The sequence below is a fragment of the Malaclemys terrapin genome, chromosome 12 (assembly GCF_027887155.1).
Source record: "Malaclemys terrapin pileata isolate rMalTer1 chromosome 12, rMalTer1.hap1, whole genome shotgun sequence".
Taxonomy (NCBI): Eukaryota; Metazoa; Chordata; order Testudines; family Emydidae; genus Malaclemys; species Malaclemys terrapin.
Window position 1 is genome coordinate 33765288 of NC_071516.1, and position 27343 is coordinate 33792630.

Consider the following 27343-nt stretch of genomic DNA (forward strand, 5'->3'; position numbering starts at 1 on the left):
GTGCTGTTCCTGGTCAGGCCATGTGGGGAAACTGAGGGACAGTGCACTAAAATTAATCTCCGCTTTAGGTCACCTGGGAAGAGCAGTATGGGGCCCTGGGAATAATCCAGCAAGGTTGGTGCCACTTGGCGTGTAACTCAAAGCATGGTGGACTGACCCCAGCTGCCTCACGTTTCACGCGCTGCCGGGCCCCTCGCACCAGGTTCAGCAATGCTTGGAGGGGAGAATGGGCGAGCCAGGCATGTGTAACACTGTGCTCGCCTGGCTTCCAGGGCTCCAGCTACATGGGGGCAGGGACTCTTTCCCCGGCAATCGGTGCTGGTGCCCATACCCCTGTGCGGTGCTAGGAAGTAGGGCAGGGGGAAATCAGCAGGGGGCGCTCTCCCCTGCCTGCCAATGCCCCAGTATGCCGCTAGGGGGCACTGTGCTGCAGGAGACAGAGTGAGGTGCTCAGCATGGGGCAGTGTGCTGTTGGGGGACAGAGTGAGGGGCTCAGCGAGGAGGGGGGCTGCGCTGTGAGGGCACATGATGGGACTTTCCCCACTTGTAATGTCCAGGATCAGGCCCCTATGGGGTCCTGGGCCCCTACTAGGCTTTTTTCCCCTCTTATTCTCACCTGAGCCTGCTCTGGGCAACACTAATCCTGGCCCACTCCTTCATCCGGCTGTGCCCCATGGAGCCCCACCTCCCTGTCCCCTTATATCACAGACGGCCAGTCACAGACAGGTGCAGGGCAGATTCCTCTACAGATTTTATTGTTAAGGCTGGGATTGGCTGTCGCTCTGGTACAGCCCCAGCCCCGTGGATATACAGCTATTACAGCCAGACAGAGTCGAATACATCAGCAGTACAGTCGGACACAAGAGCCTGGTACATTAGCAGTACAGCTGGAGCCTGGCGGAGCCGGAGCGCAGCACACAGTGTTGTTTCAGTTGGAGCGTGGTACGTCGCCGGTACAGTCAGAGCCAGAAACTGTACATGGGTAGCACAGTTAGAGCCTGGTACGCACAGAGCTGTTACAGTCAGACCCAGTTACATTCACAGCTTGTTACTGTTGGAACCCAGTTCAAACAGGACCTGTTACACAGCCAGCACAGGCGGCGGTCGCTACACTCAATCTGTCACAGTCAGAGCCTAGCCTTATAGTGCCCAATACAGGCAGAGCCTTTATAGCTGTAACTCTACACCATCATGAGTCCATTACACCCAGAGCTCTCTACTTACAGTACCCATTACAAATCCAGTACAGCCAGAGCTGGTTACATACACAGCTGCTACAGTCAGAGTCCATACAGAGTCCATTACTAGGACCAACAGTCAGAGCCTGGTGCAATTGTTGGAACCTACCCCAGGCTAAAGCTGTTACAGCCAGAGGCTGGTACAACCAGGCCCTTTTACAGCCAGAACCCAACAGTCAGAACCTGCTACAGTTGGGGCCTGCAACTGTTGGAACAGTTGACACAGTCGGAAGCCAGTTGAGTATCACATTCCTGCAGGCCCCCTTCTCGTACCACCGCCCCCAGCCAAGCAATTCTCTGCCTCAGCCACGCTCCAGCCAGCACGGCTACTGCACGCACGCCACACGCCGCTAAATATCTACGCAGGTTAGTGCACAGGGCCCCGCCCCCTCGCACCTGCGCCCCCTGGGGGAGACACCCTGAACACTCAACGTCCTTGGGGAATAACCGGGAAGGGAGCCAAACGCAGACACACGGGCCTCCCAACCTCCCAACGAGAACCCAGGCTGGGGAATGGCGAATGGCTTTGCAATGCATCCTGGGAAAGGATAGAGACGTGTGTGTGTGACCCCCAACTCCCCACACACATCAGGACAGATGTGGGCAGGGGGCACTCAGGACAGAGACATGGGGTGGGGGGCGGGGAGAGAGACTCCCAGAAGAGGGGTGTCCAGGACAGACACGTATATAGAGAGGTGGTGGGTGACTCTTGGGATGGCTGGACCGAACAGCTGTCTCTGGACAGACAGATGGACGGAGGGGGGAGGGCTCACAGGAGGGGGATGTTCATGACAGACAGATGGACACTAAGGGGGCAGGAACAGGACTGCCCTGGGACAGACGGACAGAAGTCAGGGCTATGACAGGCAAAGGGGGTGTGGGGAACACACAGCCCCCCCCAGAACCTCTTCCCTTCCACTTGCAAAACACCCCCCCCCCAAAGATCCAGACAGGCTGAGGAGGGGGGAGGAGCCAAGGTGATGGGCGAGGGAAGGCGTGGGGCTAAGGAGGGGGAGGAGCCAATGGGAAAGGGGCGGGGCCCAGGGGGTGTTGATTATTTTGTTTTTAAAGGGTTAACGCTGCTTGTGCTGTTGTTTCTGAGATCGGGGCCTCCCCGGTTTAGTACCGTTAGGGGGTGAGCGTCGCGTGGCCCCTGGGGCCGGAGTGCATTGTGGGATAGCAGGAAGTCCCGGTCAGAGGCGGGAGGCGTCTCCATCCCCTCCCCCTCCTCTGCTCAGCAGGAGACCTCCATGGTGTGGGCTCCACTCCCCGGGGCCGGCCGCGGCGGCTGCTGGGGGCTCCCCGACTCGCTGTTCTGGGACAGGGTGCGGGAGCGGGACTGGCTCCCGTCCCCTGAGGCTGCGCTGGACAGCGAGGCGGTGCGGGAGCGTGACAGGCGCGTCATGCAGGAGGAGGCCACTGCAGGGAGACAGAGAGGGGAGGAGTCAGACTGGCTACGCCCCTCTGTTCTGCCCCGCCCACCCCTCCGCCCACCAGCAACAGACCCCACCCACCCCTACACCCCATCCCAGCAATAGGCCCCCATTTGTACAGGTGTGCCCCACAACAGGCTGTGGCGTGAGGGGTGGGGGCGGGGCATATCCAGGCAATGCAGGGGGGCAGGGAGCTCCCCACACAAACTGTACAATGCCCCCTACACCTGTACAGGGAGTGGATGGGGGGTGGTGAAGGGGGGAGCCAATGTGGGGCATGTGGGGTGCATGGGAGGCAGTGCAGGACACTGGGTTGTGGGGGGCAGGGAGCCAGTGCAGGGTGTTGGGTGGGGCAGCCATGTGTGGGGGTCTGGGGGTGCATGGGGGGAACAGCAGAGAAGGTACCTGACCCCATACTCAGTTTCCTGTCCAGGATGTAGGGGACTGAGAAAGAGAGACAGACGCTTCAGGGACTGGCCTGGCGGTGGGGCAGCGACTCGGGGCTGGGGATGGGCCAAGGACCCAATGCACTAGGGGGGAGGGCTAGGGGAGGGGTAGGGCTGGGAGATTGGGACACCGCTCACCCCTCACCCCACGGCGGCTACTCACTGTATCCCATGCCCTGGACGAAATACTTGAATGCCTCGGTCAGCTTCCCAGGCTGAGAGATAGGGACAAGATGGAGATTAGAACCCGTGCCCCACAGCTGGGCTACCCCCAGACCCTTCCCTATTGCCACCTGCCCCCTATATACCCTGGCTGTGCACCCCACCTCACAACTCTCCCTCCTGGCTACCCCCAACCCTCGCTACATCCCTTACATAGCCAGACTGTGCCCCACAACTGTCCCCCTAGAGATCCTGGCTGTACCCGCCACACCAGCCCCCATTATGTCCTTCCAGTGCCTCCCCCACCTCAGGACCCTCCCCCCATGCTGTCCTGCACCCCCCAACTACTGCCCCAGAGACACCCTCCCCCTCACGCTGCCCTGCGCCCTCCATCCCCATTGGGAAGGCAGCTCTCACCTGTGTCAGCTGGGGCTGCCCCCCGGAATCTGCCATCTGGAAAACAAACCCAAAACTCAACTACTGGAGGGGCCCAGGCCTGGGCTAGCAGGGGGCTGTGGGTCAGGAGCCAGGGGCACTGGGAGAGCTGGGTAGAGGGGAGCCCAGGCCTGGGCTAGCAGGGGCTGCGAGTCGGGATGGGGTGGGGGCAGGGGACGTCACTCACCTTGAGGAAGGAGGTCTGGGTGGGATCCAGTTTGGAATTACACTCCACCTGGTTTGGGGGGGGGGGGGGGGGGACGACAGAAAACAGTGTGAGGGGAGCAGAGCACAGAGACACCTGGACCCTGAAACACCCCCACAGCCCGACGACATCCCAAAGCCCAGAGCTCGTTGTACCCCTGGGAGTCAGACGTCAATCATGCTTTGCCTGGTGTGTATGTGTAAGGCCTGGAGCCCCCGGCCTGGCCTGTGACTCTGTGTGGGCCTCAGTTTCCCCTGGGTGCCGCATGTCTAAGCAGGGGGTGGGAGAGGGTGTTTACTGTTGCAGAGGTCCAGGTATGACCCTGCCTAGCAGCCTGGATTCCAGCCCAGGGCTGGGATCCTTTGTAACCTAGCAACAGCTGCCAGAGGGCCCATCCGAACCTGGAGCCATCCGGTTTTGTGAGCTGTTTGCCCGGACCTAAGACAAAGGGCGGAGGAGAGGCTGTTGGGGGAGGGGATATAGGGGGCTCGGTTGGACGGGGGACAAGGAGCAGCCAGAGCCCATGGGGACAGGGACAGACCCAGCTGGCCTGAGGGCCCTGAGAACATCCCGGGCTGGGTTCAGACGTTCACACCGGCTGAGTCACCGCAGGCCAGGGACCAGACCGGGGTGGACTCCCCGAGGGGCCCATGGCAGAGTTAGGCGGGCTGGAGGCTCAGAGGCATGGTCCTGGGAGGCCCTGGCCCCGGAGTGCGAGTGCGACCCTTGCAGGGGACTGATGCACCCACGGGGGCTCCTCTCAGGGGCCATAGGGAGCCAGCACAGGGCCTGGGAGCCCCCGAGGGAAACCGACACAACCCTGGTCAGTTTCACGGCGCTGGCCAGTGCCCCGAGCAGGAAATCAGGGAATCCGGCCGGTTTCCACCAGGGCAGCCCAGGGGGCAGGTGACGTCCCCCCTTCAGCAGGGATCAGCCCCAAACCAGCCGGGGACCAGAAACGCGGAGCGTCTGCCTGTTCTAAACAGAGAGAGGAAGTGTGTGTGTCCGTCTGTCTGTCCATCCAGCCCTGCGGGAGGGAATGCATGTCCATGTCCCTGCTGCCCCCAGCTGGGTGTGATGAGCCCAGCTCAGAGTGTGTGTCTGTCCGTCCCCAGCAGGAGGGAATGAATCCTGCACTGTCTGTCTGGCCCTTCCCCGACACCCACTGCTGGCGGGAATGAGCCTGGCTCTGGGTGTGTCCCCCATTGTGTGCTGTGCTCGGGTTGTATAGCAGGGTGCGCTGTGGGGCTGCACGCTGTCTATGTTGTGTAGCTGCAGGGGGTTGTGTAGCTGCAGGTCTATGTGCTGTCTACGTTGTGTAGCTGCGTGTGTGTGTGTAGCAGGGTGCGCTGTGGGGCTGTGCGCTATGTTGTGTAACTGTAGGGATGTGTGCTATGTTGTGTAGTTGTGCATTGTGTGGTTTGTTCAGTTACTCACCACAGCATCTTCATGGGGGGCCTGGTCTCCCACCACCAGCATCACGGGGCACCTGTGGGGACAGACAGATGGAAAAGGGGTGGTCAGAGTGCCCCTCCCCTCCCCCAGCAGCTGCTCTGGTGGTCCAGGGTGGGGAAGCTGGGCAGAGCAGAGCACAGGGGTGGAGGGGGTTAGGGGTCAGCTGGGTGTCCCCCCCATTCCTGGGGGGTTCTGGGGACAGGCCCCGCCCCTAACCAGGGGGGGGCTGAGGGATACTTGGGAGGGCAGGAGTATGGGGCTGCTGTGGGGTGTTTGTGGGGTACCCAGGGGGGGAGAAGGGGGTCCCTGTGTGCTTGTGGGGGGCTGAGAGGTGTTAGGGCATTTATGGGGGGCCATGAGCAGGGGTGTCCTAGGGGGGCTGTGGGGTGTTTGGGGGATACCCAGGGGTGTCGGGCTCACTTACTTCAGGGTGACGTCTCCTCCGCGTTCAAAGTTCAGGTCCCGGCGGCTGGGGGTGGGCGGGAGTAAATGGTGGGCTGAGAACTGCCCTGCACCCCCCACGTCTCCCAACACAGCCCTGAACCCCCCCAACTCCCCCTGGTCTCAGCACAGGGGGCGGAATTGGCAGCAAACTTCCCCGCCCCGGGCCCCCAGGTCACCTCTGTCCCATGAGCCTTTACAGTAACTCCAGCCTCAGTCATGGCAGCCATGATAGAGCCCCCCCCTGCCCCCACCCAGCACCCCCTGCCCCCACCCAGTGCCCTCCAGCCCCCCCCAACCCCTCCTGCCCTCCCAGCACCCCCCAGCGCCCTCCAGCCCCCCCGCCCCCACCCAGCACTCCCTGTCCTCCCCAGCCCACCCAGCACCCCCTGCCCCCACCCAGCGCCATCCAGCCCCACAGCTGAGCCCCCCCAACTCCAGCTACCTCCAGCCCCACCCCACGGCCAAGCCCCCCCATACCCACCCTGCCTCCAGCCCAGCCCCAGAGATGAGCCCCCAACACACGTGTTGTAGCTGCTCCAGTAGAGCTGAATGTTGCTGAGGTTCGGGGCTCCGACCAGCGCCTCCCTGTACTGCTGGACCAGCTCCGTGCAGCCGGACAGCTCCTCCTGGGGGCGAGGGGGAAGAGGGCATTACTCTTCAGTTACAGCCCCCTGCCGGTCCTGCTCCCCCTGCCCTCCCCCCCATAACCCTGCCCCCACAGCTCCATGCAGCCGGACAGCTTTTCCTGGGGGGGTAGGATATTACTGGCCCCCCCCGCCGGTCCTGCTGCTCCCCCCATCCTTCCCCCCACAGTCCTGCCCGTCTAACCTCTTCACTGCCCCCCTCCCCAGGCTACCTCCCTCTGCCTGGGGAAGACCCCTGGGTCTAGCCCTTGGGAGCGCCAGGAGTGGGGCCCATCCGCAGCCCCCAGGGGCGACACGCAGATTTCCCCCCCTCACCTGGCTGAAGAGATGGGCCAGGATCATCTCAGGGATGGACGAGGTCAGGCCGCTCAGCTGGGGGAGGAAAGCAGAAGGTGAGAGGGGGCACTGGGGATGGGGGGGCAGCACCGAGGGGGGTGAGAGAGAGGTGAGGTGACGGGGAGGGGGAGAGGGGGGAGAACGCCAGGAGCTGACCCTAGGCCAGAAGAAAGTTCCCTCTGATCTCTCCAGCTGTCCACGGTCTCTGTTTGCTCCCCCAGACCTGTACCCCGCCCCGGCACAACCACCCCCGTACAGGAGAGCCAGGGGAAGGGACCCCCAAACCCCCTACCTTGTGAGCTGCCCAGTCCATCCAGCCCTTGGCATTGGGGTCGATGTTGATCAGAACCAAGCCCTCCACGGTGTCAGGGTGAGAGAGCTGGGGGGAGGGGAAGAGAACTAAGGGTGAAACCAGCCCCCATTGCACCCTGCTAGCCCATCCCTTGCCAGCCCTGTGCTCCCCCCAGCCCTGCCGGTGCCCCTCACTTCTGACCTGCAGCCCTGATAGCCCAGCCCTTCCCCCCACAGCTCTGCTGGTGCCCCTCACTCCCAAACCGCAGCACCCTGCTATCCCAGTCCTGTGCTCCCCCCTGTCCTGATAGCCCAGCCCTCCCCCACCCAAACTCTGTTGGTGCCCCTCACTCTCAACCCGCAGCTCCCCTGGGCCTGCGTCACTCACACTGTAGCGGGCGAGGATGTAGGCGCCGGCTCCCACCCCAATGCCAATGATGCTGGTGAATCTGTGGGAGGAGGGGGAGGGGGTTAATAAACCATGTGTTTGGGGGGTGAGGGAGACGAGTTGTTCCTAGCTCCCATGGACCATGAAATCCGGGACTTATCTGGTCACCGGCCCCATGAATTCACCCCCCCGCGGTAACAGGGAGCATCAGTTGGTGGATGTCATGGTGACCTGGAACAGGCGACAGATGGACGCAGGCCTTGGCTGCGTGATGTCACCCAGGGACAGCGTTTAGATCAGGCCTGGTGCACGAGGGCAGCGTGGGGCCGGAAACCAACGCCCCAAAGCCGGGAGGTCAGATGCGGCTGAACTGGGGAACGTGGGGCCAGATTCCGTCTCTTTCCTCTCGCTCTGGCCTCAGGCTGGCTCTCCTGCAGCACGGCTGAGAGCCTGGGACCAGCCAGGCCGCTGAACGCAATGCCCCGAACAGCCCAATGCTGCTCTGAGTTTGCCAGGTCTCAGCACGGCCGATCAGGCCATGGGCTGGGCCTGGGTTTTGCCAGCAGTGAGGCTGCAAATGAGTCTGTGACAAAGTGGGAATTTTCTGTAGTATTTTTATGAGGCCTGTGCGTGCCTCGGTTTCCCCGACAAGTTGCATAGTGTGACGAAGCAGGGGATTTTCTTGGTGTTTTGCAGGAGTGGTGTGCATGCCTCAGTTTCCCTGTGTGCTGCATGTGTAACAAGGTAGGGGGAAGGGGTTTGTTGTTACAGAGGATCAGGTGTGACCTTGCCTAGCAACTGGGACACTGACATCGGCCTGGAGATGGGGGATCCTAGCGACTGAAAGGCCCAGCCTAGCTTGGAAGGCAGCCGGTTCTGGCCAGTGGGAGGACAAAGGGCTGAGGAGAGAAGGGCCCGGTGACCTGACCAGCCAGTTCCAAGCAGGGGGAACAAAGGACGGAAGAGAGAGGGCCCCAGTGACCTGTTTACCTGGGACCGAAGACAAAGGACAGGGGAGGAGCTGTGCGGGAGATGCTATTGGGTGACTGGCTGGAAGGAGGAGGCGGCTGGATGCGGGAAAGACCTAGATGTGCTGTGCTGAGGGTTACTAGGCCCCAGGGCTGGGTTCAGACGCTCAATAAACCTCCTGTTTTACGCTGGTTGAGTCACTGCAGACTAGAGATGCGGGGGGGGGGGGGGGGGGGGGGGGCCTTTGCTCCCCGGGGGGCCAGAGCGAGGGGACTCCCTGAGGGGCCCATGGCAGAGCCAGGCGTGCTGGAGGCACAGAGGTGCAGTCTTGGGAGGCAGCGGGGCCAGAACGCCTATCCCCAGCGAGAGAGAGCGACCTTCCCCCGCGGGGGCTGTCTCGCAGAAGGGGGGTTTCTCCCAGGGGCCGTACGGAGCCGGGAGCACCAGGCCTGTGAGTCCGTGACACCTGGCTACCCAGCGGGGTGAAAAGGAGTCGCGTTTGCTCTCAGGTCAGGCAAAGGCCGCTCTCTCCCGTTGGTGTGATCCCGCGGGCGGCAGAAGCGCTGTGCACATGGACGCTCACGCTGGAATAGTCACGCCCCAGAGCGACACTGCGGACACTGGCTGTAGTGTAGATGTGGCCTCAGAGACACAGGTGGGGGCGTCGCCTGCTGTCTGAGCAGACTGAACGGGACAGGAAAAGTCGCAAAGACAATGGCAAACCCAGTCTCCAGGACACGGCCACCCTGGAGGTGATGGGTCCCCTGCCTCTCAGCAAAGACGCTGGCTGGAGACGGAAGGACTGGGGAGGTGGGAGCTGGGAATGGGCTGGATGCCTCCAGCTGGGCCCCGGCCGACCCAAACCGACGGAGCCTGGTTCACATGGTGCGAGGCCGGGCAGTCCCAGGGGCTGTTCGCACCTTTGGCTCTTTGTTCCATTTCGATTAACTGAACAGACCAGAGATTGGGGTCTGTCCAGGCACCGCACAGACCCCCCCCACCCCGAGACAGGGTCCCCCCCCCTGCACCTGAGCTCTGGGAGCCAATTCCCCCCCAGCCAGCCCCACAGTGGCAGGAAGGGGAGGCGGGGGAGGGGTGCATGCTGTGTTTGTCTGTTCCTGCCCCCCACTCACTTCAGGTACTGCAAGATGCAGGGGATCATGTCGGCCAGCTGGTCCAGCGATGGGTACTGGTACCTGCGGGAGGAGGGCACATTAGCCAAGGGGAGGGGGGCGAGCAGAGAGGGGTAAGGTGGGGGGGTTTCTCTTCCCAAAAGTAACACTGGGAGTGGGGAGAGCAGGGTGGGGAGCAGGGGATCTCACCCCAAGGGGAACAGCGGGAGTGGGGAGAGGAAGGGATGGGGAGCAGGGGGTCTCACCCCAAGGGGAACAGCAGGAGTGAGGAGAGCAGGGTGGGGAGCAGGGGGTCTCATCCCAAGGGGAACAGCAGGAGTGGGGAGAGGAAGGGATGGGGGCAGGGGGTCTCACCCCAAGGCGAACAGCAGGAGTGAGGAGAGCAGGGTGGGGAGCAGGGGGTTTCACCCCAAGGGGAACAGCGGGAGTGGGGAGAGGAAGGGGTGGGAGGCAGGGGGTCTCACCCCAAGGGGAACAGTGGGGCGCCTTCCTCCATGCCAGGGGCATCCACGTGAACCACCACGAAGTTCTTGACAATCTCCTGCATGTCCTCGAAACGGAAGAGCGGCTCGAAGCAGGACTGGTCTGGGGAGGCCGGAATAGTGTCAGAGCAGCAAGGGACGCGATTGGGGCGCTGGCTGTGGGGGGAGCTCCCAGCAGGTGGCACTGGGGGGAGTGGGATGGGAGCTCCCAGCAGGGGGCGCTGGGGGGGGAGTGGGATGGGAGCTCCCAGCAGGAGGCACTGGAGGGGCAGGGCAGGGGGGAGCTTCCAGCAGGGTTTTGCTGGCTGTTGGGGCAGCAGGGTCAGGGTGCTGGCTGTGGCGGGAGCTCCCTGCAGGGATCCTGTCCCTCCCGCCAGCCCCACTTACGGTTGAGCCCCACATCGTGGTAGGTCAGGATGGCCGGGCGCTTGGGCTTCGGGGTGCCATGGACGGTGAAGGCCACGAGTCCATAGGGCGTCTCCACCGAATGCTTCTGCCAAAGAGAGAGAGATGGGGGCTGTGAGGTGTGGGGGGGGCTGCCCCACGGCTGGCACGGGTCCCAGGTGGAAACAGCTGATGCCGTTGCGCAGAGGGGGCTCCCCGCTTTCCAACAATGCAGGTTGGGCAGCCACCGCCCAGGAGACGCCCGAGATATCGGTCCCCAAACAGCCCCCGCCCCCATTCCATGGCCCATACCCTGCCGTGGGCTCCCCACAGAGCTGGGCACCCCCGGGTTCCAATCCTGACTCCCCAGCGGAGGGTGGGGGAAGCAAGGCTGGGGTACCTGGGGGTTCACTGCTAATGTCCTGCTCCCCCATGCCCAGGACACCGCGAGACAGGGTTCAAGCAAGGGAGGGGTCAGTGCAGCTCAGACAACAGGAGCCAGGACTCCTGGGCTCTCTCCCCAGCTCTGGGAGGGGAGTGGGATCTAGTGGTCAGATGGCAGGGGGCGGGAATACAGCAGTGAGCCCCCATCCCCCCAAGCGTGCCCTTTGCCCTCTGACCTTGCCCGGGACGGGCTGCGAGGGCGGCAGCAGCAGGGGCTTTTCCTCCGTGATCTGCACCTCGTGGAGCTCAGTCATGGCTGCGCCTGGGGGAGAGGGAAGAGCGGGGTGTGTGTGGGGGGTCAGAGCAGGACATAGAGACACCTGCCAGCACTGCCCTTCCCCCACCCGAAACACACAGACCCCCCCCCCGAGCCACCCCCCGACACACAGACCCCCCCAGAGTCACTCCCCTGACACACAGATCCCCCCCCAAAATACCCAGCAGATCCCTGTGGCCTGAGGTGCTCAGAGACCTCCCCCCCCCAATCCCAGGAGCCCCCTGTCTAGCCCAGTCCCTTACCCTGCTCTGGGCAGGGCCTCAGAGCTCAGGGGAGAGGGGGCTTTTCCCAGGATCGGGGCTGGGGATCAGGCTTAGGAAGACCCTCCCCCACATTGGTGTCCCAGGAAGTTTGGGCATCAGGCTCCATTGGGGGGCAAATTCGACCTCCCCCTCCCCCCCCCCCCCCCGCCATCAGGAGGTGCTGGCTGAATGAGCAAGTTGGGACCTGACCCTCTCCTACCCATCCTGCCCCATGCCCCACAGCGCCTCTTGCTGGGAAAGTAGCCCTGCCTCTGTCGCCTCCCTGCCCCTCCAGCTCGCAGTGCCGGTGGGAGCGGGGATCCAGCCCCCCCACCCCCCAGGCAGGAAGGGGTTAGTCCCTGCAGCCCAGTGAGGGGAGAGAGGTGGGGTGCTCTGGGGAGCAGGGCCGGGTACCAGGCCAGGGGATGGGGGGAAGTCAGGGGGAAGCAAGGTACGATCAACTGGACCTGACCTAAGGGAGGACGTGAATGGGCACTGAGCTGGGGCGCCAGGTGGCCGAGGGATTTGAACCTGCCACGAGGAGGTGCCCAGCGGGATGGCGTGGGCGGAGCTGGGGCCCAGGCTGCAGCCTCTCTAGATGGCACATGTGGGTGTGAACGCCCCCATCCCCCCAGGCTGCTGGTTCTGGCGAGTGCCATTCGTTCTCCAAGGGGGAAGAGCTGCGACGAAGGGGGGATTCTTGCTGGTATTTTGATGACCCCCACTGTGTGCCTCAGTTTCCCCATATGCAGCGTGGTTGCCCAGTAGGGTAACTAGCTTGCAAGAGTAAAATATTGGGACACATGGGGCGAGGGGGGGAGCCACAGGTTCACGGCTTCCACTGTAGTAGGGGAGGGGGGAGCACAGCCCCAGGAAGCTGCAAGGGGGGGGCGCATGGCCCTGGCTCCAGCTCCCACCGCAAGCTGGGGGTGCAGGGCCCTAGCTCCCGCTGCAAAGGGGGGTCTCAGGGCCGGGGCAGGGGGTTGAGGCATGGGAGGGGGTTCGGGGTGCTGCCTCCGGGTGGCAGTTTGGGTGTGGGAAGGGGCTCAGGGCTGGGGCAGGAGTGTGGGAGGGGGTTCTGGGCAGTGCTTACCTCAGGTGGCTCCCCAGAAGTGGCGATATCTCCCTCTGGGTCCTAGATGGAGGCGCAGCAAGGCAGCTCTGCATGCTGCCTCGCCCCCAGGCGCCGCCCCCGCAGCTCCCATTGGCCGCAGTTCCTGGCCAATGGAAGCTGTGGAGCCAGCGCTCATGGCGGGGGCAGCGCGCAGAGGGAGATGTCGCCACTTCCGAGGAGCTGTGCGGAGCCGGGTAGGGAGCCTGCCAGCCCTGTGCCAACCGGAGGCCTGGCAGCCCTACAACATCGGGACAAATGGCATCCTGATCGTACATCGGTCGGGACACAGGACAGAAAGTTAAATAGCGGGACAGTCCCGATTTTATCGGAGTCTGGTCACCCTGTTGCCCAGCATGGGGGAAGGGCGGTGTGCGCTTTCAGGAGAGGCTAAAAGGCACCCGCATGGGTGACACCTCCCTGCCTCGGGGAACGAGGAGTCATTAAGGAACTGGCTGGAACTGACCCAGGTGAACAAGGTGCCCAGCGACCTGATGCCAGCTCCAGTGATGCCTAGATTCCTCTCCCCCAGTTCAGCAGGGGAGCTGAGCAAAGACCCCCCAGCTGAAGCAGGAAGGGCTGGGAAGGTGGGAGCTGGGGGTGAGTGGGGGCTGCCAACCCGGGAAGGGACGAGGGGGTCAGACAGACACTCAGACGCATCCGTAAAACGGGGTGCCTGGGCTCTGGGCCGACCCAACGCCGCATCTCCCTGCTGCCCTAAGGGTTTCCTGGGCCGTGTCCCAGTGACTAACCAACCCAATCCCGCGTTGGTCACGGCTCTCTCAGGAGTCGGGCTCTGCTCACGGGGTGCGGCAGAAGGGTTGGAGCCCCAGCACATCGGGGAGCCCTCATGGCCTCCCCTGAAGGGAGAGTGGAACCCCCCAGGGGGTCCTGCAAGGGGCTGCTCTAAAGCTAGGGACACAGCACCGATCCTGGGGATCTGGGACACAAGGTTGGGGGCAGGAGGAGGTTATGGGGGTTGGGGATGTTATGAGGGTGGTTGCGTTAATGGGGGTAGGGCTGGCAGCCAGGCAGGGTGTGGGGGAGTTGGGAGGGGAGTTATGGGGCAACAGGGACAGGTGGGGGGGTTATAGACATGGGGGAGTTGGAAGAATCATGGGGAGCCAGGGTGGGTGTCACAGGGAGCAGGGTGTGGGGGAAATGGGGGGTTAGGCAGGAGGGTGGGGGGCCAGGAAGGGGCATTGGAGTAGGGGTGGGTCAGTGACTGTCCAGGCTGGGTCCCTGCCCAGATGCCAGCAGCCAATGTCCCCTTAGCCCCTCAGTGCCTGGTCCATTCCCTGGACCCCGGCCCCCTCAGTGCTGGTAGAACAAGAGTTAACGCCCTCCCCAGGACCCACAGGGTGTGGGGTGTTTCCAGACCCAGGACATTTGGGGCCCTGAGTGGGGAGCGCAGGAAACAGGCAGACCAGCACAGTCTGTCTATGGGCTACCCTATGGGCTGCCCCATGGGCTGGGAGGGCCCCATCCCATAATCCCCTGAGCCTAGCTCTCCTGGCCATGGGGCAGGTCTCCCTCCACGCTCCTGAGGGGCTTGGGGTAGCTGGGTTGGGCTGGCTCTGGGATCAGCTTCAGGGGGAGGGGAGGAGACCAGCAGCTGGCTCGGGAGCCAGACCCAGCGTCCCTTGTCGACAGATCTCTTCACGGGGAGGGACAGAGGTGGACAGACGGATGGACAGTTGAGGGGAAGGATGGCTGGCTCTGAATGGCTGGGAGCTGGTCTGCTGGCTGGACAGACAGATAGGTGGGGAGCTCTACCCACTACACCCCACTCCCCTCCCAGAGCCAGGGATAGAACCCAGGAGTTCTGGCTCCCAGCCCCTGTTCTCAGAGGAGGCCAGGCGGCCCTATGGGTGTGTGTGTGTGTCTGGCAGGCAGTGACCAATGATTCTCTTCCCAGCCCCACGGGAGAGGGGCACAGGGCTAGGCTCAGTGCCTCAGCCTTGTCAGGACCCCTGAGGAAACAGCCCTGCCCTAGGGACGCTGGGATGGGGCCCTAGGGACGCTGGGATGGGCCCCCAGGACCCCCCTCCCATAGGACCCCCACAGAGCCGGGGAGAGAACCCAGGAGTCCTGGCTCCTCCCAGCCCCCACTGCTCTAACCCACCAGCCCCTCCTCCCAGAGCGAGGGAGAGAACCCAGGCGTCCGGCCCCTTCGCCATGGTGGGTTTTTCCGCTTGACATTTCGCGTGTCGCTGCTCAGAGGAAGCGACGGGAAGAGCCGGGGAGACGGACACACGGAGCTGCGCCCCCCTCCTTAGTGATCACCCCCCTCGCCCCCCCCACATTTCCCCCCCTCGCCCAACCCCCCCGCCAAGTCCTACCAACCCCCGCCCCCCTTCTCAGCCCCTCCCACCGCCCCGATCCCCCCCATCTCAGCCATGGCCCCACATCACCCCACTGCTCCCCCGGGACCCCTCCCCCTGCCTGAGACCTCCAGACTGGCCCCCGCCCGAACATCAGCCCCCCTCCCGAGACCCCCCTCCAGCCCTATCTGACCCCTCCCGGGTCCCCCGAACCCTCCATCAGACCCTTTCCAGCCCTTCACCCCTCCCGTACCTGCTCAGTCCGTGTGTCCGGCTCTGCCTGCGCCTCCCTCCGTCCGTCCCTCCACCTTCACTTGCCTTTGACTGACTCTGGATACAAACAACCCCCCCCCCGCACACGCCACTGGCCCCTCCCCCCTCCTACACCCCTCCCCCCAGCTCCGGGCTGCCAATCCCAGGTCTGGGGCGGGGGGGCGGCGAAGGGGACTTCCCTGCTACAGCGCTGGCATGGGGGGAGGGGACGAGGAGTGGGAGTAGGGAGGGGTCAGAGTGGGGGTGGAGACACGGAGAGGGCAGAGAGTGGGGGAGGGGCAGAGTGGGGGGAGGCAGAGGGGGCAGTATGGGTGGAGGGGGAGAGTGGGGGGATAGGATGGAGTATGGGGAGGGGGCAGGACGGGGGCAGAGTGGGAGGACGCAGAGGGGGCAGTATGGGGGAGGGCATGGGCGGGGGCAGCGGGCAGAGTGAGGGGAGAAGGAGGGGGCAGAGTGAGAGGATGGGGACCCATCCTAGGGAGTCCCACCCCACGCTGGCTGGATTGGGGCTGGGCCCTCTGCTGGGGAAGGCCCCACGGCAGGCGCTGTCCCCCCCCCCAATGCCTTATTCCTGGGCCCCGTCCATCCGGTTGGACCGGTCTGGGTCTAGCCCCACCCCGCCCTGCACCAGCCAGCACAGCCAGCTCCTCCCCGATCCTCAGCCACGGGCCAGGGCATAGGCCCCCTCACCAGCTCTGTGTGCCCCCAACCATCACAAAACAGGCTGTAGCTCCCAGCCCCACCCCCTGGAAAAAAACCCAGTGGATAGAACCCAGGCATCCTGGCTCCCTGCCCCCCCTGCCAAATTCAGGGGTAGAATCCAGGCATCCTGGCTCCCTGCACTAGCTGCTCTGCTGGAACGGATGGGCCCATGGGTCAGATCGGGGGGGAGGGGAACCAGGCTGGGGGGCATGCGAGGGGAGGGGACTGGCCCCTGGAGTGTGCAGCGGGGCTGCCATGGGTGCGGCTGGCTCCCATCACCCACTCAGTCCTGGACCAGGGTCCCTGTGGGACCAGTGTGTGGGGCACTGCCTGAGGGACCCACCATGGGCAGCCCTTCCTGGCAGCCAGACAGATGTGCTCTTCACCCCCACCCATCTGTCCGTCCATCCCCTCCCCCCGTCCACCCCCATCTGTCTGTCCATCCCATCCATCCATTTCCCCGATCCATCTAACCGTCCACCCTTCCCCTCCATCCATCCATCCATCCATCTGTCCACCCTTTCCCCGCATCATCCATCCATCCATCCGTCCATCTCCCCATCCATCCGTCCGTCCACCCCCCACCCATCTGTTTGTCCATCTCCCCTATCTATCTCCCCCACCCATCTATCCGTCCACCCTTCCCCTCCATCCATCCATCCATCCATCTGTCCACCCTTCCCCCGCATCATCCATCCATCCATCTCCCCCATCCATCCGTCCGTCCACCCCCCACCCATCTGTTTGTCCATCTCCATCTCCCCCACCCATCTATCCATCCACCCTTCCCCTCCCTCCATCCATCCATCTGTCCACCCTTCCCCCGCATCATCCATCCGGTTAGTTTAACTTATGTGCCAGGGAAGATAATGGAGCAAGTAATTAAGGAAATCATCTGCAAACACTTGGAAGGTGGTAAGGTGATAGGGAACAGCCAGCATGGATTTGTGAAGAACAAATCATGTCAAACCAATCTGATAGCTTTCTTTGATAGGATAACGAGCCTTGTGGATAAGGGTGAAGCTGTGGATGTGGTATACCTGGACTTTAGTAAGGCATTTGATATAGTCTCACATGATATTCTTATCGATAAACTAGGCAAATACAATTTAGATGGGGCTACTATAAGGTGGGTGCATAGCTGGCGGGATAACCGTACTCAGAGAGTTGTTATTAATGATTCCCAATCCTGCTGGAAAGGCGTAACGAGTGGGGTACCGCAGGGGTCTGTTTTGGGACCGGCTCTGTTCAATATCTTCATCAACGACTTAGATATTGGCATAGAAAGTATGCTTATTAAGTTTGCGGATGATACCAAACTGGAAGGGATTGCAACTGCTTTGGAGGACAGGGTCATAATTCAAAATGATCTGGACAAATTGGAGAAATGGTCTGAGTTAAACAGGATGAAGTTTAACAAAGACAAATGCAAAGTGCTCCACTTAGGAAGAAAAAATCAGTTTCACACATACAGAATGGGAAGAGATTGTCTAGGAAGGAGCACGGCAGAAAGGGATCTAGGGGTTATAGTGGACCACAAGCTAAATATGAGTCAACAGTGTGATGCTGTTGCGAAAAAAGCAAACATGATTCTGGGATGTATTAACAGGTGTGTTGTGAGCAAGACACGAGAAGTCATTCTTCCGCTCTACTCTGCTCTGGTTAGGCCTCAGCTGGAGTATTGTGTCCAGTTCTGGGCACCGCATTTCAAAAAAGATGTGGAGAAATTGGAAAGGGTCCAGAAAAGAGCAACAAGAATGATTAAAGGTCTTGAGAACATGACCTATGAAGGAAGGCTGAAAGAATTGGGTTTGTTTAGTTTGGAAAAGAGAAGACTGAGAGGGGACATGATAGCAGTTTTCAGGTATTTAAAAGGGTGTCATAAGGAGGAGGGAGAAAACTTGTTCACCTTAGCCTCTAAGTATAGAACAAGAGGCAATGGGTTTAAACTGCAGCAAGGGAGGTCTAGGTTGGACATTAGGAAAAAGTTCCTAACTGTCAGGGTGGTTAAACACTGGAATAAATTGCCTAGGGAGGTTGTGGAATCTCCATCTCTGGAGATATTTAAGAGTAGGTTAGATAAATGTCTATCAGGGATGGTCTAGACAGTATTTGGTCCTGCCATGCGGGCAGGGGACTGGACTCGATGACCTCTCGAGGTCCCTTCCAGTCCTAGAATCTATGAATCTATGAATCCATCTGTCCATCTCCCCCATCCATCCGTCTGTCCACTCCCACCCATCTGTTCGTCCATCTCCTCCCCCATCCATCCATCCGTACATCTCTCCCATCTATCTCCCCCAACCATCTGTCTGTCCATCTCCTCCCCCATCCACCCCCATCCATCTATCCACCCTTCCCCCACATCCATCTGTCCACCCCCATCCATCCATCCATCGTCCACCCTTCCCCCACATCCATCCGTCTACCCCACCACCCAGCTCTCCATCCATCCCCTCCCCCCATTCATTCATCTTCCCCATCCATCCATCCTTCTTCTCCATGCATTTGTCCACCCTTCCCCGGTATCCATCCATCCACCCTTTCCCCGCATCATCCATCCATCCATCTGTCCATCTCCCCCATCCATCCATCTGTTCGTCCATCCCCTCCCCCATCCATCCATCCACCCTTCCCCCACATCCATCCATCCATCCACCCCCATCCATCCATCGTCCACCCTTCCCCCACATGGATCCATCCATCCATCTACCCCACCACCCATCTGTCCGTCCATCCCCTCCCCCCATTCATTCATCTCCCTCATCCATCCATCTTTCTTCTCCATCCATTCGTCCACCCTTCCCCGGTATCCATCCATCCATCCACCCTTCCCCCCCATTCATTCATCCATCCATCCACCCTTCCCCCGCATGATCCATCCATCCATCCATCTCCCCCATCCATCCATCCGTCCATATCTCTGTCTGTCTACCCCTTCACTCCCAAACATTCATCCTTCTTCTCCAATCATCCACCCCGTCTCTCCCATCCATCCATCTTCTTCCCCGCATCTATCCATCCGTCTGTCCTTCCATCCGTCAGTCCATCCATCCATCCATCCATCCACTCACCCCCTTCTCCCGTCCCCCACCCTCCAACCTCATCCCCCCACAGCCTCCACCCAGCCAGCCGTCCCCAGGGCCACCCCCCACCCACGTGGCCAGCCCTCCACCCCCACACCGCACCCACATTCCTGCACCCACCAGGCCACCCTCCATTTATCCTCCTGTCTCAGCTCAGGGCGACTGCGTCTATTCCCCTGTCAGGGGCCACTCAGCACCCCCCCACCGGCTCCTGGGGTCCCGCTCTGGGCGGAGCCCCACATCTCGCTCCCTCCAGTGGGGCTTTTCCTGGCTGCGCTACCCCTCCCAGCGAGCCAGGCGGGCAGAGCAGGCCGCGGCCGCACAAGAATTTTGCTTAGAGGCTGGGGCCCAGCGTCACCCATGGGCCAGCGTCCGTCATCACAGGGCAGTTTTTGAGCCGGCGCCAGGCGCAGTTATTGCAACGGAGCGACAGGACATCCCAGTTCCTACATGCGAAACACTCCCCAGTGGGCGTCTGGGGCCTCCGGAGGCCAGTCCCCATCCAACCCCCCCAGGAAGGCTGGGCCCCCCCGGACAGACGGGCCCGTCTGTTAGCTGGAGCGAAGGAGCCCTGAGCTGTTTGGCTGCTCAGCTCTGGCCAGCCCAGTTTGACCCAGTATTTGAGAACCCCTTGGGGCACCCAAAGCTAGCGTGGGGAATTGCCGGATCTTTCGCCCCAACTTGCCACAGGAACCTCCCCCCACTGGCCCGCACGGCTCAGGGTCCTGGGCCCCACACTGCTGAGGGCGAGTCCCCGGCCACCTCCAGGCTCGTTGCAGGGGGGTCAGGGGGGAGGGGATTTCCCGGCTGGATTGAACCTTCCACGCAGAAATGGCTGCAGGGGTCCCAGGGTGTGTGTGGGAAGGGGGGTGCAGTGGGGGTTGTTGGGGGGGTGGGAAGGGAAACGGCACTGGGGGGGATTGAACTGGGGGGGTCCAGCTCTGGTCACATCCTAGCCCCCCAAGTGCCTGGGGAGGGCAAGGCCAGAGGCCAATGCGGGGACAGTGGGGAGGTACGGGGTGGCTGCCCCACCAGGAGAGAAAAGTGTTACCCCCCATCCCAGCACTGAGAGCCTCTTTCTGACCCAGCCTCTCAGCACCCCCCCCCAACCTCCCTCTGACACCCTCAACCCCCTCCTGTCCCTTCCCCTCCCCCTTCCGCTTAGCTCCCGCCCTCGGTGCTTCCTTCCCCCGCCCCAGACTCTCGGCCTGAACATCGTGTTCCCTTTGTGAACACAGAGTCATGGGCCCGGAGCCACTTTAAAAACATCAGCCCCCCCCCCATCCCGAATCGCAGCTCAGCCTGGGTGGGGCACCTGGATTATTAACCCCTTGCCCTGTGGAGAGAGAGACTGCAGCCACAGTTTGAGTAGGACCTACAAAAACACGAACTCTGCCCTAGTGGCCACTGTGCAATCTAGGCCTTTGCATTCCTGTCCTGATGTGGGGCAGGGGGAAGCCCAGGGCTGGGCTAGCAGGGTCTGAGGGGCAGGAGTGAGGGGCACCAGTGTGAGAGGGCTGCGAGTCGGGAGTGAGGGGCACCCGCAGAGCTGGTGTGGGGAGCCCAGGGCTGGGCTAGCAAGGTCTGAGGGGCACCGGCGTAGGAGGGCTGGGGGTCGGGAGTGAGGGGCACTGGCGGAGCCCTGTGCGTGGGGCGGTGGGGAGGAGGCAGGAGGCGCCTGGATTCCTTGGCCAGGGCTCCGAGGAGCTGGCAGGGGAAGCTGCAAAACAAGCCGAGGGGGGTCGGATTGAAGACAAGAACCGGCTCTAAAAATAGGGCACTTGGCTGAGCATGTGAGCCAGGCCACAGCGATTTAAAGGGGCCAGAGCTAGGGGGAGAGGGGGCTGTGGGAGACTCCCCCTAGGGGGTGGGGCAAGGGGGCACAATTAACCCTTTGGGGTCCAGAACTTCCTTCCCCTCCTGTATCCTAGCTGCCCCCCAAAAGAGTGGAGTCCAGTGGTTAGAACAGCAGGGCCAGGAGCCAGGACTCCTGGGTTCTCTGCCCCACCCTGGGAGGGCAGTGGGGTCCGGTGGGTCAGTGTGGGGGCAGGAGCCAGGACTCCTGGGTTTGCTGCCCAGCCCTGGGAGGGCAGTGAGCTGTAATGGGTTAGTGTGGGGCAGGGGCTGGGAGCCAGGATGCCTGGGTTCTATCCCCAGTTCACTGTCTCGGCCCCTCCCTGAACAGCCTGGGATTCGAGTCAACACCTGTGGCTGCTTCGCTGCTGATTTATTCTATTTAATTAAATGAATTATGAGCTGGCCCTGAAGATGCCAGCCCAGGGGAAACCGGCCAGTGGAACAGCACCCCTAGTGGGAGTGGGGCTGGAATGAACACTGACCCCTGCTGGGGAAATTAAATATTCTCATGCAGGCTACGTGAGTGTGTGGGTTGGGGGGAGCCCAGGGCTGGATTAGCAGGGGGCTGCGGGTCAGGAGTGAGGGGTACCGGCAGGGCTGGGTAGGGGTGGGGCAGGGCTGGGCTAGCAGGGGGCTGTGGGTTAGGAGTGAGGAGCACTGGCGGAGCTCGGGGGGAGGGTGGGGAAGCCCAGGGCTGGGCTAGCAGGGGGCTGTGTGTCGGGAGTGAGGGGCACTAGTGGGGAGCAGGGAAGCTCAGGGCCATCTAGGCGCGTCTGACACCCTGCTGGGTGGGTGAGCTTTGTCGCCTCACCTGGGGGACGCCGAGGTCCAGCCCTTGGCCCGCAGCCCCAGGCAGCGTCTCGCTCCCTGCGCGGGGCCGCTCAAGGGATGGGAACAATGTGAATGGGGCTGGCAGTGCCAAGGCGGGGGGTGGGGGTGGGGGCCATCAATGCTCCTTTATGTGGCTTGCTGCGTGCCTGGGCTGTCAATGTGTGTGTGGGGGGAGGGGCAGGGCCCTCTGCCCCATGGGCCCCTCCCTGCCCCAGTGCCCCCCCCAGCACTCGGGTTGGGGGCACAGTGGCTGGATTCACCTATTGAGGAGGGGTGAGGCCGAGCAAGGCTGGCGGAGGGGGCCTGGACGCCCCGAGCCATCTGGGCCCCGCCTTGGGGCTGGATGGGAGCCGGCGCCCCCTAGAGGGGACAGGCCCTGTGCCGTATCCTCCCCCCAGCTGCCAGGCCCCGCCCTGGGGCTGGATCAGAGCCTAGTTCTGGCACAGAACCGACCTGAAAATTGATTCAATGGGGCCAGCTGGCGGCCAGAGCCTGGCAGAGAAATTCCTCCCCATTTAGCATCAGAAAACTGAAACCCAGGGCAGGGTCAGTGAGGCCGGGCGCGGAGATGCGGCTGCCTGGAGTGGGGGAGAGGGTGGTTGCAGGTTATACAGGGACCCCTCACCCAGTGCTGAGATGAGGCCATCTCTGGAGTGGGGCATGCAGGGCCGGCTCTAGCTTTTTTGCTGCCCCAAGCAGCAAAAAAAAAGCGCCGCCCCCCGAGCCCCCCAGCCGAGCGCCGCCCCCCCCGCCGAGCGCCGCCGGAACCCCCCCTCCAGCGCCACGCCCGCGCCGCCCCCCCCCAACGAGCGCCGCATGCCGGAGCCTGCCCCCTGTGCTGAGCGCCGCCAGAACCCCCTCCCCAGCCCCACGCTGCCCCCCCCCCGCCGAGCGCCGCGCAGCGCTGCCGGAGCCCGCCCCCCACCGAGAGCCGCCGGAACGCCCCCCAGCGCCGCCGGAGCCCCCCGAGAGCTGCCAGAACGCCCCCCCCCCCCGCGCTGCCAGAGCCTGCCCCCTGCCGAGAGCCGCCGGAACGCCCCCCCCCCCGCGCCGCCAGAGCCCGCCCCCGCCCCCCGCCGAGAGCCGCCGGAACGCCCCCCCCTCCCCGGGAATGCTGCGCCGCGCTCCCCCCGCCGCCCCTTACCAGATGCCGCCCCAAGTATGTGCTTGGGTGCCTGGTGCCTGGAGCCGGCCCTGGGGGCATGAGGGCTGGTTACACAGGAACCTCTTGCCCAGCTCTGAGATGCGGCTGCCTTGGGGTGGGGCTGGTTATACAGGGTCTCTGCGCATGGCACCGAGACACGGCTGCCTCAGTGGGGCTATATAGGGACCCCTCGGTCATTTGGAAAAACAAACAGTGGTGGTTTTGCTCCTGAGGATGCCCCCCAGTGCAGAAAGGCGGTGGCGGCTGGGAGTGGCGTAGGGGATACGGGGCCATGGGGTCAGTACTGCGCCGGGTGACGTTATGATTAACTCAGATGCTCCGTTCCGGGTCATTATCAGAGGTAGGCTGTACAGGTGGAGACACAGGGGACCAGTTGGGATTTAGAAGGATACGTGGACATTAGGTATCTAAGTAAAGCAGGGCTGAAACATGGTGTCCACAGTTGTCAAGGCTGAATTCCAACTCTGTCACTCTGAGTGCAGAAAGTTTCTTTCTCAGTTTTAAGAAGTTCTACCTTCCCATTGGCTCTTTTGGTCAGGTGCCCACTTTTTTTTTCTTTACCTGGGGGACTTTTTAACCTTTTACAGGTAAAGCAAGTAAGAGGGATTTTACAGCTAACTGGCTGGCTGGGTGTCCATCAAAGGGAGCTCCTCCCCCCTTTATTTATCACAACAGGTGTGTGATGCCAGCTTAGCCATACGATGCCCTAGGCGTAAGAGATGCTTGACATAAGTAAGTGACCAAAGAGCGACTCTATGTCACAAGATCATGAGACAGACGTGCCGACGGGTCATGCTGTGAAAAAGCGACCGTGATGTACGTAGAGTCTCTAAGGTCTGGTCTATACTACCCGTCTGAATCGGCGGGTAGAAATCGACCTCTCGGGGATCGATTTATCGCGTCCTGTCGGGACGCGACAATCGATCCCCGAATCGGCGCTCTAACTCCACCAGCAGAGGTGGTAGTAAGCGCCGCCGACAAAAAGCGGCAGAAGTCGATTTTGCCGCCGTCCTCACAACGGGGTAAGTCGGCTGCAATACGTCGAATTCAGCTACGCTATTCACGTAGCTGAATTTGCGTATCTTAAATCGACTCCCCGCTGTAGTGTAGATGTACCCTAAGTCTGAACCAAGTAGCGGAGGGGTCTTTCCCTCTGTTGAGCTTGAAACTGTGGCCACCAGAGCCGAACCCACGGTGGGGTAAGATAACATCGCTAACTCTATGCTAAATAAAAATAAAGGCTACAGCCAGTCTGGGGTGGAGCCCAGTTCTCCTCTTCAGCTAGCAGGAAGCAGATGCATCCGAATTGGAGGCAGCGGTGGGATCCCAGCTGGGGGTTAGCTCCAGGCTAGGCACAGGCCGGCCAGGTGGGGCTGCCCCCAGTGCCCCCTTCTGGCCTCCAAGCTCCAGGTCAGAGGCCCAAGGTAGCTTGGGGGGGGGTACAGGGGGAGCTCAGAGCTCGAAGATGGCAGGGCCAATGTTGAAGCCCAGCAGGGCGTTGGCGGCTTCCAGGCACTCGCTCACCCGAGGCCCTGAAACAAGAGAGGGGTCAGGGGGAACAGGGAGGGTCGGGGCAAAGGGCAGAGAGCTCGCCGCCCCCCGAGCCCCCCAGCCGAGCGCCGCCAGACCCCCCCCCCAGAGTGCCGCCCCCCTGCCGAGCGCCGCCGGAACCCCCCCTCCAGCACCGCACCCGCGCCGCCCCCCCGCCGAGCACCGCATGCCGGAGCCTGCCCCCTGTGCCGAGCGCCGCCAGAACCCCCCCCAGCCCCGCGCTGCCCCCCCCGCCGAGCGTCACGCAGCGCACTCACAGAATGGGGGACCTGGGTGGGAGCCGGGATTGGGACAGTGAGCAGGGAGACTGTCATGGGACTGAAGGGCTCTGGGGGGCCAGGCTGGGGCTGGGCTGTAGAACCTGGGGGGCAGGGCTCTCAGGGATGGGGGCCCTGTGAGGCAGGGTTGGGGCTGTGAGCCCCTGGGGCAGGGGGTCTCGGGGGGGGGGCTGGGCTGTGGGGTTCCCATGAGGCAGGGTCTCTCCAGTTGAGACCCTGGGCCCTGCCCCAGACCCCATCTCACCTGCTTGGCTCTGCACCCACCCCGCAGCCTTGGCCTCCAGCAGCTCCCACTCATCGCGCTGCCCTGCGGCCCAGCCATGCAGCCAGACCATGGCCAGCACCATGGCCCAGACGCCGGGAGGCACATCCTGGGGGCAGGAATGAGGGGGGAGGAGGAAGAGAGACAGTCTGAGACAGCGCCCAGCCTGGAGACCCCTGTCCCCCCAGTGCTGCCCCCATTCCCCTACCCTGGGGACTCCCCTGCCCCCCCCCCCGTGCTGCCCCCATCCCCCTGCCCTGGGGACTCCCCTGCCCCCCCAGTGCTGCCCCCATGCCCTCACCCTGGGGTCCCCCCAATCCAGTGCTCCCGCCCCCTCCCCAGAATCATAGGGTTCCCAGCCCCCTGCCCTAGCACCGTGGGCCCCCTACCCATATGCCCAGTGCCATGCTCGGGGGTAGGGAGACAGCCTCAGAGCAGGCCCGGCCTGGGGCCCTCCATGTCTCCCCCCCCAGCCCTTGATCCAATGCTCTGACCCCCTGTACGTGGGGTCTCAGCAGGGCCGGCTCTAGGTGTTTTGCCGCCCCAAGCAAAAACATTTGTGGCTGCCCCCTCCCCCCGCCACTAATGCCTTCCCTCACCTGCACCCTCTGCTGCCCCAGCCCTGGGCTCTCCACCCCACCCCACCCCCTGCAGCCCCAGGCCTGGGCTCCCCCCCACCAGTGCTGACTCCGCCCACTCCCCCCTCGCCTCCAGCCAGTCTGCGCTGGCGGGGTTGGGTAAGCAGCTGGCAGGGTCGGGTAAGCAGCAGGGCTCCTGGGCGTGCCTCAGCCCAGGGTCCCTCCAGCCAGGGATCCTGCTTCTAGGACCAGCCGGGACATGGGAGGGCAGAGCTGGGGGACCGCCCTGGCAGGGGGCTGAGGAGACAGGGCAGGATAGCCCCAGAGGGAGCGGAGCCCCGGCAGGGCCAGCTCCAGGGTTTTGGCCGCCCCAAGCAGCCAAAAAAAAAAATCTCGATCTGCAGCGACAATTCGGCGGGAGGTCCTTCGCTCAGAGCAGGAGTGAGGGACCGGCCGCTGAATTGCCGCCGAATAGCTGGATGTGCCGCCCCTCTCCAGAGTGGCCGCCCCAAGCACCTGCTTGCCAGGCTGGTACCTGGAGCCGGTCCTGAGCCCCGGAGAGCGGGACGCAGGCCCCGCACGGCAGCGCCCCGCCCTCTATGGCCCCACTGCTCCTGCTGCTTCTGGCCGCCCTGCCGCAGTCCCTGGGCAGCTCGGGCCGCTTCGCACAGCCCCGGCTGCGGTGCTGGGGGACGGCTGCCCTGTGGTACCTGCAGGCGGCTCCGTGTGCCCCGAGGAGCAGCCCCCAGTCGAGTGTCCCCCACTCAGAGCCTGCCTGGCCCAGCCACAAGGTGCGGGTGCTGCTCCCCTGCGGCGCGAACCGCAGCGGCCCCAGCCTCCCCCCCTCAACATGCTGCTGCTGCCAAGGCCGGTGTAGCCTGATTTAGGATGTGTTAGTTGTGTTGATTTAATTTATCTACTAAATTCAATTAATTAATTAATACTTTTGTTAATTTTAATAATAATAATTATTATTGTGAATATTAATTAGTATGGGTTTTGGCTCGCTAATTTGTTTAATCAGAAGATAGAGTTTGTCCTGAATTAGGCTTTACAGAGTTTATAAAAGGAAATTTGGGGTTGTGACGAGAAGTTTACACAGAGACAGATAAAAGAACCGGAGTACTTGTGGGACCTTAGAGACTAACAAATTTATTAGAGCATAAGCTTTCGTGGGCTACAGCCCACTTCTTCGGATGCATATATGCATTTGGAGACAGATGTAGTTATAAAGACTTTTTATTAAAATTAATGAAGATAGTAAGTAAATGGTAAAACAGTTAGAATTACAGAGTTACACTTGTATTACAGTTTTTTAAGAGAATATAAGACTATAAACTGCAAAAATTGATTAATACTTACACCCTGTTTTGATAATAATCTGGTGTTGGCAACACCTTAGGCGTCTTTTACACCTTTAGTAAAGGAAGCTACAGCAGAGTTATTTGTTTTTTAACTTAACTTTATGTGTTATTAGCTCAGGGCCGGCTCTAGGATTTTTGCCGCCCCAAGCGAAAACAGTTTTGGCCGCCCCCCCCCCCCCCCGTTTTTTTCTTACCCCCCCCGGCCCCGCCTCAACTCCGCTCCTTCCCCAAATCCCCAGCCCTGCCTCCTCCCCCCAGGCTCTCAAGCCTAGGAGGGAGGAAGGGAGAGGGAGAAGCAGCACGTGCGCCACGGCCACTCGGGGTCTCCCCCTCCCTCCCAGGCTCTCAAATCCGGGAGGGAGGGGGAGATCCCGAGTGGCCGCGGCGCACGAAACAGCTGATTCGCGTGCCGCTGCTCCCCCTCCCTCCCAGGCTCTCAAACCTGGGAGGGAGGGGGAGATACCAAGCGGCTGCGGTGAGCGAATCAGCTGTTTCGTGCGCCGCAGCCGCTCGGGATCTCCCCCTCCCTCCTGGGTTTGAGAGCCTGGGAGGG

At 62.3% G+C, this 27343-nt stretch overlaps 1 protein-coding gene across 3 annotated transcripts; it reads right to left on the reverse strand.

The window, feature by feature from the left end:
• Window positions 1–727: 727 nt before the first annotated feature.
• On the reverse strand, window positions 728–15203 carry NDRG2 (NDRG family member 2). Of its 3 annotated transcripts, none has more exons than XM_054045259.1 (16): window positions 15097–15203; window positions 11066–11151; window positions 10449–10554; window positions 10044–10164; window positions 9580–9642; window positions 7478–7538; window positions 7091–7177; window positions 6778–6834; window positions 6341–6444; window positions 5799–5843; window positions 5357–5408; window positions 3902–3949; window positions 3697–3732; window positions 3281–3332; window positions 3082–3115; window positions 728–2657 (listed from the first exon to the last, which is right to left on the reverse strand). In XM_054045259.1, exons 2-16 carry the CDS (start codon window positions 11141–11143, stop codon window positions 2432–2434), a joined length of 1170 nt encoding a protein of 389 aa, XP_053901234.1. In that variant the 5' UTR covers window positions 11144–11151; window positions 15097–15203; the 3' UTR covers window positions 728–2431. The 3 variants fall into 3 exon arrangements, with proteins under 3 accessions (XP_053901234.1, XP_053901235.1, XP_053901236.1); XM_054045260.1 differs by having other exon boundaries at window positions 3077–3115; XM_054045261.1 differs by lacking the exon at window positions 3082–3115.
• Window positions 15204–27343: the final 12140 nt, after the last annotated feature.

Coding starts and splice junctions, on each gene's coding strand:
- NDRG2 (XM_054045259.1), bottom strand. CDS start 11,143: ATGACTGAGCTCCACGAGGTGCAGATCACGGAGGAAAAGCCCCTGCTG. Junction 3,950..5,356: donor CCCCCCATGAAGATGCTGTG/GTGAGTAACTGA, acceptor CCCCCAAACCAG/GTGGAGTGTAATTCCAAACT. Junction 3,733..3,901: donor CCCAGACCTCCTTCCTCAAG/GTGAGTGACGTC, acceptor TTTGTTTTCCAG/ATGGCAGATTCCGGGGGGCA.